The sequence below is a fragment of the Anas platyrhynchos genome, chromosome 2, assembly GCF_047663525.1.
Source record: "Anas platyrhynchos isolate ZD024472 breed Pekin duck chromosome 2, IASCAAS_PekinDuck_T2T, whole genome shotgun sequence".
Taxonomy (NCBI): Eukaryota; Metazoa; Chordata; class Aves; order Anseriformes; family Anatidae; genus Anas; species Anas platyrhynchos.
This window is the reverse complement of record NC_092588.1, coordinates 132,743,415-132,761,341: the sequence shown is the minus strand read 5'-3', so window position 1 is coordinate 132,761,341 and position 17,927 is coordinate 132,743,415. Positions and strand designations below refer to the sequence as shown.

The following is a 17,927-nucleotide window of genomic DNA, read 5'->3' as shown; positions in this document are numbered from 1 at the left end:
AGAATGGCTTCTGTTGGTAACAGAACTCCATTTCAACATGTTTTTTCTTTTCCAAAAACCATACTTGCATTTTTTTTTTAGGTGCTTGATTCTTAAACTCCAATTGTTTTCTTTTTAAGACTTCTGACATAAAGTTCTGAAATGTTAGAAGCTAATGAAATTAGAGGTTGAGAATGAATACTTTATTTTTCATTTACTAAAGCCAACGAAGTGCATTAAGTGAATATTTCAGTTGAGTGGTTAAGGTTCAGGAATGTTGGGAAATGCCTTTTAGATCACAGTTAAAACCATCCACATCCCCGTATTGTGTATTCTGCAGTCTATAAGTCTGAAAAGTGCATATACTTGCCTACCTACTGATAAGTAAGGTAGTAGAAAGATTTTATTATAGAATTGTATTGAGTTAATTAGAGGTGTTTTTAGTGGCTTTTGATTTATGCAGGCGTTTTTTAGTTAAATTTGACAAAGATGATCTACATAGCAAATAATACGTGGTTTCTTACTTTACCTGCTTTAGTGCTGATCTCAGACTTCGTTTTATTCCATTTTCCAACTTCAAATCATGTGGCTCTCTACCTTTTAGGCTTCTATTTCCAGATCAGTCCCTATGCCACTGTCAAACATTTCAGTGCCAAAATCAACTGTTTCACGTGTGCCGTGTAATGTAGAAGGAATAAGCCCTGAACTGGAAAAAGTATTCATTAAGGAAAACAGTGGAAAAGAAGAGGTATCCAAGGTAAGCTTATATTAACGTGATCATAGTTGTTTTTTTCTTTGTAACCTATAAACACGTGGGAAAACTTCCTCATGGCTGAAACTACAAATAATTTTCTTCACAGACATTGTTTGAAAATTGTTTAAATAATTTTTATTTTTAAAAGGGCTATTTTTAAAGGGCCCAGTATTTTTAAAGGGCTACTTAGAATGCCCTTCCTATGAAGAACTTTCAAGTTCTTCATGAGAAATGTAAGTGCTCAAAAACTTAGGTACTTTAGGCTACAGTACTGAGAAGGGACAGAGATTAATTTATTTGCTTCTGTTTATTTGTTTTGTTTTTTTTAGGCAAGACTTAAGTTTCCTGTGCTCTGCTCAGCTTTTTGGTTTTAATGCTTTTCTTCCATAAACCAAATATGAACTGTTTTTACTTCCTAAACCAACTGTGATCTCTTGTGGGAGATCTGTGTATGGGAAATATAATCTAAGGAGCACTGGAATTCTCATTGAAGAGTGTTGCAGTGCTTAGATGACACTTAAAATGTGAAATACTTAGTTTACAGCCACTCATTTCTAAATAACCAATGAAACTTTGCTGTGGTATCAACAACTGCTGTTTTTTTTATCTTCTGTAAATTGTAGGTTCTGTTCTTGTGAATGGTCCTCTAATAGCAATTCAGTGCACAAATCAAGCTATAAAACTTTAATCGGAGGGTTAAGATTCCAAAACCTGGTATTTGTATTTCTTTATTATGGCAATAAACTTAAAAAGCTTTGGAATATTCTTGGCTTCTCCAGAGATGTAGATGTGTTCTGTCATTAAGAATAAAATACTGTAGTAGTAAATGTTTTATGCTAGGTTGCCTTTCCCAAAGCTGTCTCATCCCTTTAGAAGGGTCTGTGTTGGGATAGAGAATAAAGGGGGGGAAAAAAAAAGAAAACTGAAACCAAAACAAAAAGCCCAAATCAATAAACCTTGTTGCCATCTCCAAAGAGAGTATAAAAAGGTGTATTATAGTGCCACTACTGATGTTGCTATGGCTAGGGTTGTTATCTCTTATGGTTAGAGGACGTTTCATTTATTTATCAGACAAATCATCTTCGTAAATGTTGTCCTTGGGCTTTAACAGCTTATTACTTTGGATGCAGAACTCAGTCTCATAAGTTACTGAATGTACTGGCTCTGGTCCAGCCAAACAGTTAAGCACATACTTAAGTGCATTGTTGGATTGAGGCCAGAGGTGCTCAGCAGTTTACGCAACCAAGGCAATAGTGAACCCTTCGTCCAAACATCTAGTTGGGGAGAGTCTTCAGGCACAAAAGGAGGTCATAAATTAGACATTGCCCTTGAAGTCAAGTCCGTCTATGTGGACAGAAGGCTGTTTCCTGTTACATAACTGTTAATTTCTGTCAGATCTCTTCTGGTGGGACCTAAAGAGGGACTACTAGCACTGTCTTTGAGCTTATTAGATTTCATTGCTTACTTATGAAAGATCATAATAAGAGTAATTTACTGAATCTTACTGCTGGTGAACTTTCTCCTAATGCAGCAATTTAGCTTCTTTTTTAGCCTGGGGGAGTTGGGACAGCTGGGTTAAAGGTTAGGAATTACTGAACAAAAGATAAACCATAGGAAACCAAAATTCATTAGTTTCACTGCTGGTGAAACAATTTGTTTTTCTTTCAATTTTCTGCCATTCTTTCTAGTAACATTCTATTTAAAAATGTAACAACCAAAAGCAATTGGTTGCTTTGGGTGATGTGTGAATGATAAGCATTTTAACAGGCTTGTTTGTAAGATTGGTGGGCAACCAGAGCTTTTCTGGTTTCTTTTAACCTGTTTCCAAGCATACTTCCTGTTTCAGTGCATGTTTAAAACTTAGTATGTCAGGAAAGATTTCTTTTTTTTTTTTTTGGGGTGGGGGGGGAGATACAATTTACAAAAAACACAGAAGAATGATTACCTTTGTTTTTTAGATGCAGTTCCTTATCTAAAATTTAATTCAGATTTAGATGGTATATGAATAGCTTTCTGATTTCTTCCATTTCCTTTCAATAAATGCATTTTTTCTTAAGTTAAAACAAAATGCATTTTAATTCTGTTAACTTTTAAAATTTTAGTTTAGTTTTCTTGAACTTTTTTTTTGTTGCTTATCTATTCAATATAAATGTGTGAATTTTGGAGCAAACTGTTCCTTAGTTCATCGCCTCAAAAGGGGACTAGGTGATGCATGGGACAAAAATAAGTTTGTGGTTAAAGTAGACCTACTTTATGGATGTTACTTGAATTACTTTTTTAATTTAGTTCCTAGTTAAAACTGGAAACTAGTGAAACTTTCCTTTCATGTTCACACTTTCCTGCGTAGTCTTTGGATACACAAATCAGTTTCATTTATTTTTAGATTTTATTTTGTAGGGTATGATATTCTGTACTTTGTTTTCCTTTTTGCTGACTTCAATTTTGGTCATCCTACATCATAAAGTATAAATTGATCTGGAATATATTTTCTGTCATATCTTTTGCTGACTTAGTTATATGAATTCTTTGGAAACTTTTTTGCCTTTTTCCTACAATTTTCTAGTGATAAAAGTAATTTTACTTCTAGAAGGGTAATTGTAGAGAGAGTAGCCATGTTGTTTTTGTGCTTCACAAAGATAACGGATGATACAGTAATGTCATTAGCTTTTTCTTTTAATAATCTAATTTAGTATGAAGTTTAGTAATACATGGGCAAAACATTCCAAGCATTTCTTCCTTTTCAGTTTGGCCATATATGTATATATTTTTTCAGATCATCCCTCTTGCTTAGTCAGCTGCAGGCATTTTCATTTTCCTTTCATAAAAACAGAGTGAGAGCTGGCATTTTTTTAGTCCCTTTTTAATAGCATCTTTCTCCTCAGGTTTACTAATAAATGTTATTTCATCTTCTAATGCATTTATTCAAAGATCTGGGATATATTTTCCTTCCTGCTTTATAATTTGGTGACTAGCTTTCCAGGAAATTATAGTTGTGTCCCACTACAAATCGTAAGAGGGAATCAGCTTTCTTGTGTAGTTGTGACTGGTTTTTATTCTTTGTCCTGTTGTGATTCTACTATGTCTACAAATGTTGGGGACTTTGGAACAGTAAGATGATGGACTTACTGTATTTAGAAGCTCCCTGTTAGAATACACTGTGAAACTACTGAAACATGCCCTGCACTTGGAGGCCTACATGTTCACAGGTCTCTTATTAGGAAAAATATTACCTCATCTATTTTTCAAATATACAAAAGAAATGAGAAATGAAGCAGTTCTGACCAAATGTCATGCAATAAATGTTAAACTGATTCATGTGTTTCTTGTTTAATTTCTAATGCCTCTGGAAGTAGGTAGTAAAATTCTTTTTATATACCTATCAAAAAACTCGGTCCTATAATAAAATGATTGTTTTGTTAATTTGAGCAGAAGCAGACTATCTTTACCTTTATCTGAAAGGTTCTTTTTTCCCCTCTCCATGTATTTGTTGCCAGGAGCAAGTCTCTTCAAGATACATGATGTCTTTTTGCATTTGCACCCTGTCTAATGCACTGATGACTGCATTTATGCTAGAAGGCAGAACCACTTTCCCATATCTACCTTTGTTCCAGTTTAGAGAATAGTTTCTATATCAGAAGCATTGAATACTCTGCTCTGAAGAAGTTGCCTCCCAAATAGATGACGGGCTTGTGAAGAACAGATTATTTTTAAGGCTCCCACTGGTATATTATAGTAGCATTCCTGATGCTACTATGGAGGGTGGCTTTAATTTTTTCAAGCAAAAATATTGATACTGGAAAAAAAAGTGAATTTTAACAGTGTATTAAGAAATGCATGCTGTTGTCAAATCGATGGTTTCCATACCTTTGCAGGGAGTTATGAGGATAGTATATAATGTCCAAGAACGTACTGTCCCATAGTGGTTGACTGGTGTCTTGTCGGAATGCATTTGGCATAAAGTTAGTACATGACTGGAGTCTTTTACAAAAAAAAATACAGTATACAGAATGCAGTAATTTCCAGTCATTTTCCATGCATTGAGCATTATGAAAACTAATAACAGCTGTACTGAATTAGCTACCCTATTTCTTGTGCTTTAATGTTGTGAGGGCTTCAGTTTTTAGAATAGTTTAGGAATGACTCATGGAAAGTAACCAGTATTTTTTTTTATGTTGATCAGGTTTGATTCATAAGTTTTAAGAAGTGGAATAGTATCTAGCTGATATTTTCATGAAGGGTTTTGCTCTTGTCAAAACCTGGATTCAGTGTGAAGGGGAAGAAATATACAGAAGCACAATAATCTGAAGTACTTGTAGGTGCTTTCTATGTATTAAGTTATTCTACTTGGAAAGAGTGATAAATAGTCAGCTTTTTCCACTTGTATATAGAGGCATACTTGAAAATACAGATTACTTTCTATACCTTAAGTTTTAATTCAGTGGAGGCTGAAGTAAGTGATTTGGAATATACTTCCTGACTACATAAGACCACGCTGTTTCTACAGGTGTTGAAGAACATCTGTGTTATACTGAAGTCCTGAATTATGTGCTTACCTTTTTTTTTTTTTCCTGCCTGGAATCCTTGGTTTACCTGTTATGTAGAGTGTGTGCACTTAATGAGTAGCTGTTCAATGTTTTTTTCTCCCTGTTAGATGTGTCCTAATGCTCACTATTAAACCTTGCTTTGAAGTCAAAAATCTATATTTCTTCCTGGGTTTTTGTTTCTATGTAATAGTGTCTCTGAAATATCGTTCTCTTCTCATCTCACCTGTGTGAGAAGGATGATATCTGCACTTTATGGATGGAGAAACACAAATCCATCAGGCTTCTTCTATAATGTGATTCTTCAGGTAATTCAGGGTACTGAATGTCATTTTCAGAGTTTAAAGTGCAGCTCCCGTGGTTTCCTTCCTCATCTGTGAATGAGGAAGGCTTTTGCAGACCCGGTCCTATACAGACTGGGCTCCCATAAAAGAGAAGGGTTGCTTCAGATGACTTCCTGGCATCTTGTAAAATTTTTGTGAGAGACAGAGATAGAATACTGTTCTACATGGCAGTTATTTTTTGGTTATGTTAATTGCAAGACTGTTTCCTTTCTACAGCTTCAGTCTTGTTTTCTACCTCTCCTCGGTCTGTGTAACAAATGATATAATGCTTTAGGTCTATCTTGTGCATTGAATGAGTCATGGCCTGTTGGGGGTGATGGGAAGAGCAACACGTAGTCGTGTTGTAACGCATATGCAATGTGAGCAGAACTGTTGGAACAGACTACACAGCCTTGTCCAAACTTCTGAGCACTTGATGTAGCAACTGTAATGTTCTCTTTATAGCGTGTTACTTTGCTTTTAAATGAAATGTGAAATGCTGTTAACTGGAAGGCTCATAAGAAGGGAAGGCTCCTCTGACTTTACTGTGTCTGCCTCTTTGTGTAGTATGGGGTGGTTTTCTGGACAGACTATTGCTGAAGAGAGGAGAATGTGATACTTGGACAGTGTACTCTTGTGAAATATTTGGGCTGAATTTTAAGCTCTAGAATGGGCTGTTCTGATTTTGGCATGAATGGAAAAAAAAGAAAACAATAAAATAAAAATCTTCACTTGATGTGAAAAGGAAAAAAGGATTCTTGCAGCTAGAACACTTAATCTGTTCTCTATGGCTTGAATAAAATCCTCACTGAAGTGAGGATAAAACTATTATTTTAAATCTTGGAGGTATTTTTACTCCTTCACTTTTAACTGGAACTCTAATACTCTTTCTTTCAAAAAAAAAAAAAAAAAAAGTAGTGCTGTCTTCATGATAAAACTAATTTTCCCACAGGGAGCAAGAAGTAGGGTGTACCAACCTACTACAGTGAACATGTCTGTGCAGTATGTTGCAGACTAGGATGCAAGATCACTCTTGCCAGTGCCAACTAGACTGCTGTGAGCAGGCACTGCTTGCTATCTTAGGTTCAGAACAAAGCTGGTGAACCTTATATAAGCTTGTACTTCTGCTTAGTTCTCAATTTATCAGAGGTTGCCTACGAAAGTGAAGGATGAAGAGTACAGGTGTGTTAGAGGATTACTGCCTACTAGCAAAGCTTGAATAGTTTAATTTGTAACAGTAATTCAGTTTGTTATGGCAATAACATGCTGTTGTATTTTGTTTTCTGCTTTTTGTTTTTTCCAAATGTGGTATCAGAGTACTTGTTTTTGCTTTGTAACAAGTGACCTGTATTGAAGATTGTACTACTAAGTACAATTACGTACAAGGCCTATTTGTCAAGTGTGTGTGAGGGAAGTTGCTTCCTGAAATACCTGTTTTAGCATTTTTCTGATAACACTACTGTGTGTAGATAAATATTGAAGTGTGTTCTATTGTTAACTTTGCATAAGAGGATATAGTTGGCTGGGAACATCTGCATATGATCCCAGCATTGAGCATAATTTATGATAGTTGTGTCCGTTTTACATTACATTAATGTTCTTTCAAACCTGATTTGTTTGCTGTTCTTAAGGCCTTGCCTTATTGCTTCAGCTATGAGTGCTGCAGGCTGACATTACTTGGAAGTTGGATCTTTTCTCTGTAACCTGAATTGCTTCTTTTTCTTGCAGCCTTTGGATATCCCCGATGGTCGAAGGGCCCCGTTACCTGCTCACTATCGTAGTAGTAGTACACGAAGCATTGACACTCAGACTCCATCTGTCCAGGAGCGCAGCAGCAGCTGCAGCAGTCATTCACCATGTGTCTCTCCCTTTTGCCCTCCTGAATCTCAGGATGGGAGTCCTTGCTCAACAGAAGATTTACTCTATGACCGTGATAAAGGTGAGAGTAGAATGGCCTGCCTTTACCTATGGGAGGCATGTGATGTCCTGCTTTTACAACTACCTTCATTTTACTCATTACATCAGTTTTTGTTTTGTTTGATTGTTGTGGAGGGACTGAAGATTTATCTTAAAATTGGTTTTGTTTGTTTACATATCTTTTTCCCTCTTGTTTGTGAAACTTCACAAACATCTTCCATAAATATGTCAGAGGAGCACAGCAAACAGCCTTAACTATTTATGAAGATTCTAACGTGAAGAATTCAGATTGTAACATGTTTCTGTTTAAAAAAGGTTTCAAGAAGGTTTGTGTATGTAGGATTGTGATGTATGCTCATCATGGGTGAGTTACTTGCTGATCAAAACAGTGATGAATTTTTGGACTGCTTTAAAAGTACTCTGCTTCTGAACTCATCCCACTTGAAGCTGTTTGGTGAAGAACTCGAATATGAGTTTGAATAATCTGATGGAGAGTAATTATCTGTCACAACCCAAAATTTCTGAATAATTTCTGTTTATATGTCAATATTCTGCATTTTTTCTAAGTCTGTAAAAAGTAGTTTAGTATTGTAGAAGGAGTAAATTGGAGTTCGAGTAATTAAAGGGTAATTCACAGACAGGACACAGTATGAAAATAGAAGCAGTAGTGTAAAAAAAAACTGGACAATTCTATTTATTAATGAAATGATTGGGATTTGGATGGCTAGACTTGAATCTTTTATCAACTGCAAATATGGCCCTCTGTTTGGAGGGATGCATTTGGAAGAAATGTGGAAGCTAAGAGTATATTTCACATGAGATGAAAACTAAGATTTTGATTTGGCAACGATTTACTGATTAGCTAAAGGCAGCAGTGTTTTGATGTTATGAGTAAGATTGAAGCTTTGTTTGTAAATATTCTGTTTTAATCATTTTTAAAATAATTTTAATTCTATGTAATCTAAACACAGTAAGATTGGGGCAGAAAAAATTACACTTCGTTTCCAAAAAGTATTGCTTTTCCCTCCTAGATTTAAAAGTAAATAGTAGAAAGCAAATCCACCAGCCCAAATCCTGCACTGGGGGTGTGCGTGTAAGTTAACCACATGAAAGTAAAAGTCTTAGCACAGCATAATAGGTGGCCATGTTCCAAAAATAACATGGATATCATCTCCCCCCACCACATACTACTTTCACTACTTTCCTGTCTTAGAGTATTTGTGTGAGTTGCAATTTGTCAAGACTGAATCACGATATAGATATCCACTAAAGTACTGGCAGACAAGGAAATATCTTGACAGGTAATTTGTTCGTATATGTTCTGAAAACTTGTATGCTAAAAAGCAAGGAAATGGAAAGAATCATTCCTTTTACAGTTAGTACTTAATTTAATTATCACAATAACTGGAAATTTTTGGTGTTTTTTATTGGTAGTAAGTAAAGACAGTTTGAAATACTGCATTTAACTTAATGATTTTCAAGGGTTTTATCTTCTATCTAGGATGTTTTTGAACAGCTAATTGGAGTAAAATTTATTGTTGAACTTCATAAGGAGAGGATATTTATTTGTAGTTTTCAGTCTTGAGGCTGGCTTTAATGTTAGGTTTGTATTAAAAGCCTGTTTTAGTAGTGGTATATAGGTGATAGTGATAAATGAGCGGCTTTGTAGAATTTAACATGATTGCATTTTTAAATTAAAAATTTATTATACCACATTCATGAAAAATACAATCTTGAATTGCTCATTGCAACTTTGTTCTTTATGGGCAAGATAGAAACTAGAAAAACATGTAGCAGTTTCCCAAGAAAAAGTAACTTGTTCACAGGTTGTAAAAGTTCATTGGTAGCCAGATAGGTGCCATTTACGCTCAGATCATTGAGATCACGCAGGTTGGTTGTTCTGAATAAGAATGTTAACAAAATAGAATAAAATACAAATGACAGATATAAATTATCAAATTATAAATGAGGGATATAGGTAGAAATTACGAAGAAATAGCGAAATTTGAGAGAAAGTTTCTTAACATCTGTACTGATGTGAACTACTTTTTTAAAAACTCATTTTTTGCACGTTCATTTTAAAGTGCTGGAATACAACTTCTGCAAGTTTTCTACAAAACCTTTCAATTTTGAAAAATGTATTTCCACATATAACCATGTGTAGACATCTTAAACCCAAGATTTTCTGTTACTTTTCTCAAGTTGGAGTTTTATGTTCCTTTTCTGCCGGAATAATTTAGATTTACCATTAAAATTACCAGTTTTATAAATGCTCCTGAGTGTTTCTGAATAGGAAATGAAGGTTAGTAGTTTGAGACTCATAAGCAGTGCAAGGAGCCAGCACTCGTACAGACACAGCACTGCTTTACATTTCTAAAGCATCTTTTATTTCTTGTGCAAAGCTGTGCTTTGGCCTGAGGCCCTCACAGCTGCTCTTTGGACTGTATCAGCTGTTTGGTTTACTTCTTTGCAAGGAGCTGCTAAATCTATTGAATTTTTCGAAAGAAAGTGAATGCTAAATTTCAGTGAAGGATCACAACCCTGGTCTAAATAAGAGTAGTGGTACTAAATAGTATAAATTGGAGCAGAGAAGGAAGGGTGGGAAGGTATTTTCATGGCACCTGGCTTTTATGATTTTGTTTTCAAATATCAGCCTACTGCAAGATAAGTGTAATGCCTTGCTGCATTAAAGCTACTGGTTTCAGTAGATCTGTTTTATGATACTCTGCTCCTTGAGACTAAAATTTTAGAGTGCCATGTAGCATACTTAGTAACTGTGACAGAGGTGAAATTCAAAGCCATCCTAATATAGAAGATGAAATGATTTTTTTTCGTATGAAAATAGTGTAACCTGTTTTTCAGGGATTTTGATTTAGGTGCTTCTGCGTAGGATTGTGTATTCCTGCTGTTGCTAGCGGGCTGTAACAAGCAGTGTATTCATGAAGATGCTATCTCTTGGACTGGAGATATTTTTTTTAACTTCTGGGCATCTGATTCATAGTTTTTAAAATTAAAATTGTATGAGAAGTCTTTGGGCAGTCTTAAAAAAAAAAAAAAAAAAAAAAAAAAGAAAAACAAAGGCATTTTTGAGCTTGGAAAATCCTTTTGAACCTATCAGACCAGATCCCAAGGTTCACTGACAGTTTCTTGTTTCATTTAAGTTGTGTCACTCAAAATAAATTGTTCTACGGGTTCTCTTAATCTTTCTTTTCTGTTATTATAATATATGCAAGCTAAAGTTGTGGTGTTAAATATTTTGGTTAAAATAATATTGTTTAGTGTTTAATTACAATTTCAAACATTTTCTAGATAATGGACTGTCCGTTTTAAATATTTATATTCAGAAATTTTGTGTAATAAGGCTCCATATTGTCTTCAGCACAGTTATGGTAACAAAGCTCGCTTTAGAGGTTACATCTGTTAATCTTCAATCATTGTCATCATAATGAAATTTGATTAGTTTGTTGAAATATGCCAGCAGAGCACACCCTACTGGTGGGAGCCTGGAAGATGCAGATGACAGCATGCATTACAGTCTCTGAGAAAGTAAAATAAATAAATAAATCGTGTGAAAATACAATTGTTTGAGAATTGCATTTGCAGTGTCGTTAAGGATTAATGATGTTACAGTTCAGCACTTAAGACCTTACAGGATACACACCTACAGACTGGCTTAAGCCACAGACTTCCTCTTATCACTTCAGCTAATGATCTGTTCTTCTCAGGACCCTTCCATTCTAACTCTGTTGCTGTACGTGTAGAACTAACACTAAGCTTATATGTTTCAGCCTCCTAGTAACCCTCATGTATTTTTCAAATGTTCGTGTGATGTGTTTGGTCGAAATTAAAAGCTAAGAATTTAGTAAGCTTTAGAAGCTCAGGGAGGCAAAGGGAGGAACAGATGAGTTAAATTATATTGTATATTTTTTCCATGTTTAACAGCTGTCCTGTATAGAAAGTTTCAGCCAAACAGGGCTAAATAAACCAAAAACTTTATTGAAAACTGTACTGGCTAGACAACACTCTGAATCTTCCAAGAACTGACTTAACTTTGAATGCAGTTTGATTCTTTCCTTGGATGTACTTCCACAGTTTTCCAGTATTCACTGGAATGAACAGTAGCTCATTTTACATTTCAGAGTTCTTAAATAGAAACTTGGATCTTCAATTTTAAATATTAGAAGAAGGAAACAAACTGTCTGGGTTCTGTTAATGATTTCTGTGTTTGCAATGAGCTGTGTGGGCCAACAGTGGATAGATTCCAAAAGACCATCGTGTGCTCAGCTTGACAAATATCTGTATTGTCTCTAGGCTTTTTCTGCCTTCATACAGTTAACACCGAAAATTCTGTAAATAACAAGTCTGTGTTCACTATAGAGCAGGAAAGAGCAGAATAATCAATATACTACTGAGGTCCACTTCAACCATTTTCTCATATCTTTCATAGTAATAAAAAGTGACATTTCAGTTGATTTGTCTTGTAAAGGAAGCACTGATATTTCAAAACCTCTAATGATAAACCTCTAATGATCAGCCTCTATATTTGAGTCGTGCTTATACAAGTGTTTATGTAGTTACTGTTTGCAGGCTCTTAAAGAAAACCTTATATGCTTCAGTGAATCTGGATTATAATGCTTGAAGCTTTGGTTGGTTTTCCACTGTTGCCTGAAAGGCACACATGAACAGCAGCAGAATAAACAAAGGTATCTGAGATAAAAATGCTAGGATACCCCAGTCTGGTGGAAAAACTTGAAAGGAGCTAAAGCAGGAGCTGTTAGCTTTCTTCAAGTTACATTCGCTTGTAAGTTGGTGGATCCTTTACAATCCTGTCTTTTCGACTCATTTTAATTGTAAACCCAAGCACAGAATATGGAGCTACTAATATTAGCCTGAGATAGCTGTTGCTCTTTGAAAAAGTAGAAGCCACTGCAGACAGCTAAATTTCTGTAATCATTTTTGTACATACTTTATCTTAATGCATTGAGTGTTCTGTTTTCAAGATGAAGGGAAGGGTGGTTCACTTTCTGTTTAAAGCAAACCCTTTTGTGGTCTTAGTCTGTCAAACTTTTGTTCTTCTGATGCTACCAGAGTTGTCTTATCTCAGATTTGCCAAGAAGTACAATGAAGTCTACCTGCTGTGGAGTCTGTCTTGTATCCTAGGTGTTTAGAACTGTCTTCAGTTCTAAGTTTGTCTGGTAATCATCTGTAAAAAAAATAAAATAAAAATACACAGGCAGCTAGAGTCCTGAAGAATACCTAGATCATATAGTTAGTACTGAGGACAGAATTGAATTATGAAAGTTTTTACTCTGGATACTAAAACAACTAAATTGTGAACCCAATAAGGTAGAAGATTGCAACAATGAGATATAAGTACCTGTATTACAAATGTGCTTTGTTTCTTTGCAAATTCTGAACTGTTCATGAGACTTATGAGGTCAATGTTCCCGTGAATTGTTTTAACATATGATGTGCTGTATACACACACTTTCAATAACCGTGTTTATACAGTGAAAAGGCATATTATCATTACCACTCATAATTCTTCTGCATGTGTTATGCATATTACCTTGTTTATTTATGTTTTTTGAATTACATAATAAAGAGTTTGTTTCCAGGATCACAGCTCTGCTTTGTTCCAGTTGCAGAGTTCTGAATGAAAATACCCTCCTGCTATGTGTTGTTTGTTATGTGATAGATTATTGCTGCACTGAAGCTTTTATTTAGAAGAAATGTGCTATACAAGGGTGTTAGAAATAGTCTGCAATAAAGGAAGCATTGTGGTAGAAGCAAACCAGCATAGTGGCTAAATTGTGAAAAAAAGGCATCTTGTTTGGAAGTCGAATTTAATTAAAAAGCACTCTCAATCTCTAGTAATATAACTGCTTTAAATTTTCAGACAGTGGGAGTAGCTCACCGTTGCCCAAGTATGCCTCATCTCCCAAACCAAACAACAGCTACATGTTCAAACGAGAGCCCCCAGAGGGATGTGAGCGAGTGAAGGTCTTTGAGGAAATGTCGTAAGTAATGCCTTTTATATCAGCTGGTATCTGCAAAGCAGTAAACCTGTTTACTGAGCCTATTCAACTGCAGATGAATAAACTATTCCAGCTGATGGGTTTTTCAGGAGCAAACTATTCTTAAGAGTTTGCACAGAAGAGAAATTGAAGTGTTCACGTTGGTTTGAAGAAGAAATGGAGTCTTTTATGCTTGAACTCTTTTTGTGCATTTATAAAAGGCAACAAAAATCCAAGCAGAAAAGCTAAGGTACATTTGATTTCCTAAGCATTTATAAACCTCTTTCCATATATTTTTATGAACTTTGTAAATATTTGTGGCTTAAAACAAAAACTCCCCGTGTTATTTTTTATCAATTCAATCATAGGTTACATTTTGATGTGTATAAAGCATATAAAATGGAATGGAACCTATGTGAAGTGTTGGTAGGCGGTGTATTTAATGGCAAACTTTGCTCAACAGCAGAACTATTGAGCAAGAAGTCAGAAATTGAACTGTTGGATGTTTTTTTCCCTAGACTCAGCAGTATTTGAGCACATGCTGTTGAGGTTGCATGCTTAGCTCCTGTGGATGAAAGCATTAAGGAAGGGATGGTTCTTGCTCTTAATAGCATTCGTTGCCTGCTGGATGGTGAAGGAGCAATGTTGGGTTGTGGAGGAAGCCTCCAAAGAAATTATGGAATATGGGAAAGGAAAGGTTTATTTCATGGAGTTTCTCAAAGGGAATTAATGTGACTGTGCGTTGTCGCTGCAGTGTTATTATTAAAGAAAGATTTGGGTCATTCCAAATTACCATGGCATTTTTTCATGTGCATATGTAGTGCAGACTTTTTTCTTGCTGGAAGTTGCATGTTTATCCAGTAACGGTCAAGTCATTTTTGTGACGGCACTATTTTTCATGCTGTGGATCAGTTAGCTGACTACCAATATGGAAGATGTTTGCCCCTCTGTCCAATTAATCCCATTCCTTGTCATTCACATTTTAGCAATTTGTAGAACCACAAAGTTTGTGACACACACAACCACCTTCGTTGGCCAGGTATATAATCTTCTTTCTTGTTGTAGGTCTCGTCAGCCTGTCTCAACCCCTCTCTTTTCATGTCCTGACAAAAACAAGGTTAACTTCATCCCAACCGGATCAGCTTTCTGTCCTGTAAAACTTCTGGGCCCCCTACTTCCAGCTTCAGACCTGACGCTGAAGAACTCTCCCAACTCTGGTCAAAGCACAGCTTTGAGTACCCTGACTGTTGAGCAGCTTTCGTCTCGGGTCTCTTTCTCATCTCTGTCAGATGACACCAGCACAATGGACTCTACAGAGGTCTCGGTACAGCAACCATCCCAGCAGCAGCAGCCGCTTTTGCAAGAAATTCAGACTGAAGACCATTCCTCTCCTCAGAGCTACGCGTTAATCTAGACCAAGGTGGAGCAGGCCTCTGCCCCAAAGCAAGGATTGAGGAGATAACGTCTCAGATACATCTGCATGAGGTGGCAACCTTTCAGAACAAAACAGAATACTTAGCAGCATTTGAAAAAATATCTCAACGCTGTTCTTGGCAGGGACAGAATTCATATTCAGCATTTTTTTGTGAGAAAGCAGTAATGCCTGCAAAATCCATATATCATTAAGCGTTTTAAGTGGAGACTATGCATTTCATAGTATGTTTGACCAGATTAGTACTGTGTCCTGTGTTCTGTTTCAAATTCTACAGTATAAATAAGCTCTATATATATAAAAAAAAAAAAGTTGCCTGTCTGAATAGAAAATGTCTTGCTGTGTTGTGTCCTATGGAAAATACTGTACTTCAGGATTATGTTTACAATTGATCCAGGTGTTTGTTTCTAACTTCTGTAATACACACAATGCAAAAAAAAAAAAAAAAAAATGGCCACAACAGTTGCACAGTGCCCACCCTATGGCCTAGCTTCAGGTACTTCTCTCGAAGTGTAAACTCAGGTAACTTGGAATGTATATCATATTGGGATATAAAATATTTTACAGCTACAAAGCTAAAGAGGGAACATCACTCTTTTGCCTTTCCTTATTTTATGCATTAATATTTCCTCATTACATTCCACTTTCTTGGAATAAGTGCATTCAGCTCCAGGTGAATGATGACCCTGGACATGGGTGAACATGAGGAGAACCAGCAAATCTGTGATGTATATCACTTTGTCATGTGCTTACAAGTAAAAACAACTGTTGCATTTACTGTCATTTCAATATATGTAAAATGTGGCATTTAAAGGTTTCAGGTGTTGCTCAGTTAATGACTGTTAAACTGTTGCAAATAAAGTGTTCAGTACTAGGCTGTACATGAGAAACATTCCACATTGTGTGTGAGAGGATTTTGAAAGACAAGAATGTTTTTGTTCAAGGACAGAAATTCTTTCAGGTTTCACAGGGGGTGATGGGGATTTCCTCTCATGTTTTTGTTGGCAGTTAAGGATGTGAAATGCTACTGTTACCGTCTAAAAGTCAAATTAATGTTTAGTTTCTCTTTTGGAAATGTTCATTCATTTGCTGGTTGGAACTAGGTTTTCAGATTTTTGTCAAGCAGTGTTAGATGAGCAGCATTTTATTTATATAGTGAGTAATTGTGTTTGGATTGAAGTCCAAAAGTAGCAAGTGGGTGTTTTAAGAGGGGTGGGGAAAACAATAGTTTTAAGTTCGTGTTACATAATCAAAGCTTCTCCCATAACTTTTGCTTACTTAAGTTGTGTGTGTAAAAGTGTGTTTTCCCCCCTCCTTAAGTATGAATAAAAAAAAATCCTGGTGAAATAATCCTGGTTTTGCAGGCTGGACGCTTTCTCAAAATAGTACATGGCAAGAACGGTTTAGTGGTGCTCTTCTGTTGTACCAGAACAAGAGCACTGCTTTCAGAGATAATTTCCTGTGATACAAAGAGGACCCCAAAGGCAAAATAAACTTGATGTTCTTGCTCCATTGCTTTCAGCTCAGTGGAACTACATTTATGCTGTCTGCTCCTAAGAGAATAAGGCTCACCTTTTCCAGGAATTGAGGAGATTAGTAGCCTGCAGCTACTGAGCATTTAAACTTGCTCCATTATTCTTTTTTTTCGTCTTTTGAAGATGAGATTGGAGGGGGTGAGAGTGAACCACCAATAACTGCTCACTAAATACATGCTTTCTTTGGAGATAATGCATGGTTTCCTTTTTATTACGGAGGTTTTGTTAATGCTGTCTTACAAGGTGGAATTTGCAGCCTATAAAAGTCACTTTTTTTGGCTCCCCTTGCAGAAAACATAAGGAGAGAGAGGTCTGTCTCTAACCATTTTCATGTGAAAAACCTGCTTGAAACACAACAGCCATCTTTAAACCCTACTAATCTCAGGCCTAGGTGAAAACACTATATTTTATAGATTGAAGATAAAGGGGAGAAAATACTCATGATGTAAGTATCAATTCCTTTTAATATTTTTCCTTCTAGATTAACATTGCAGTATGATGACCTTTTTATTCTCTGGTTTTATCCAGATAAGAAATCGTAGTCTCAGTTGTTGGTGTTAGGTTACCAGGGGATACGATGAGTTGTTTTTAGATCAGTGATGAACTCTGTACAATACTTGCAATGCCATTACGTGTTCTTTTTTTTTCCATGAGAAACTAAATATTAATTAAATTGCACATTTGTTCTTAGCAGATTTGAAGGTTTTGAACCAAATGTGTTAAAGCTAATGCTTTGCCATGTAAATTTCCCAGCAGTTGTTTATCTCAATTGTATTCTACATCCAGCTGTAGAAATTTGTCAAATATTGTTTAAAGTTTTGTACATAGTTGTACTGTTATTTCTAGCCACTGTGCTGAACAGTATTCAAGTTATCACACAATATTGCTTTACACAAGGAAGTGTGTGGCTTTTGTTTTGTATTTTTTTTTGGTATAGAAGTTCCTGTGTCTTATTTAAATAAAAACTATAGTTAAAAAAAAATTGTGTGTGGGGGGGAGACAAAAGCAGTGGTTCATTTATTTGTTTTGGAAACTGTGTATGAAACCCCATAGAATGAGATTAAAGTTTAATATTGTTCCAAATTTGCATCTAGAACAGTGTCAACCATCTATCTTTATGACCATTGTGCTACATCTTACCTTCTAATTTTTTCAAAAACATTACATTCTAAGGAGGAAAGAATATATTTTCAAAAAAATGCTATTTTTAGGATATTTAACTATTTAGCTACTTGATAATGAACTTTTTCTTTCCTCGGAACATAGAAAAAACAGGCATTATTGGAAACTGTGCATCCACTGCTGTGTTTGTGGTATGGCTAATTTCAAGTTATCTGTTAGCTTATGAAAGCCATTAGATGTTTCACTATGTGAAACTAAACTAAAACCTTAAAGGATGTGGTATAAATCTACTGACAGTCTTGGTTTC

The 17,927-nt window shown here is 35.6% G+C and overlaps 1 protein-coding gene across 2 annotated transcripts in view; it reads left to right on the top strand.

The window, feature by feature from the left end:
• GLCCI1 (glucocorticoid induced 1) overlaps nt 1-17,587 on the top strand; it is a 56,472-nt gene extending 38,885 nt beyond the window's left edge. For both annotated transcript variants that reach the window (XM_038173703.2, XM_038173704.2), the window contains exons 5-8: nt 584-736; nt 7,326-7,536; nt 13,414-13,534; nt 14,597-17,587. In XM_038173703.2, coding sequence (XP_038029631.1) covers nt 584-736; nt 7,326-7,536; nt 13,414-13,534; nt 14,597-14,945 — 834 coding nt within the window. In that variant the 3' untranslated portion in view covers nt 14,946-17,587. The remainder of the gene's footprint in view (nt 1-583; nt 737-7,325; nt 7,537-13,413; nt 13,535-14,596) is intronic.
• Nucleotides 17,588-17,927: the final 340 nt, after the last annotated feature.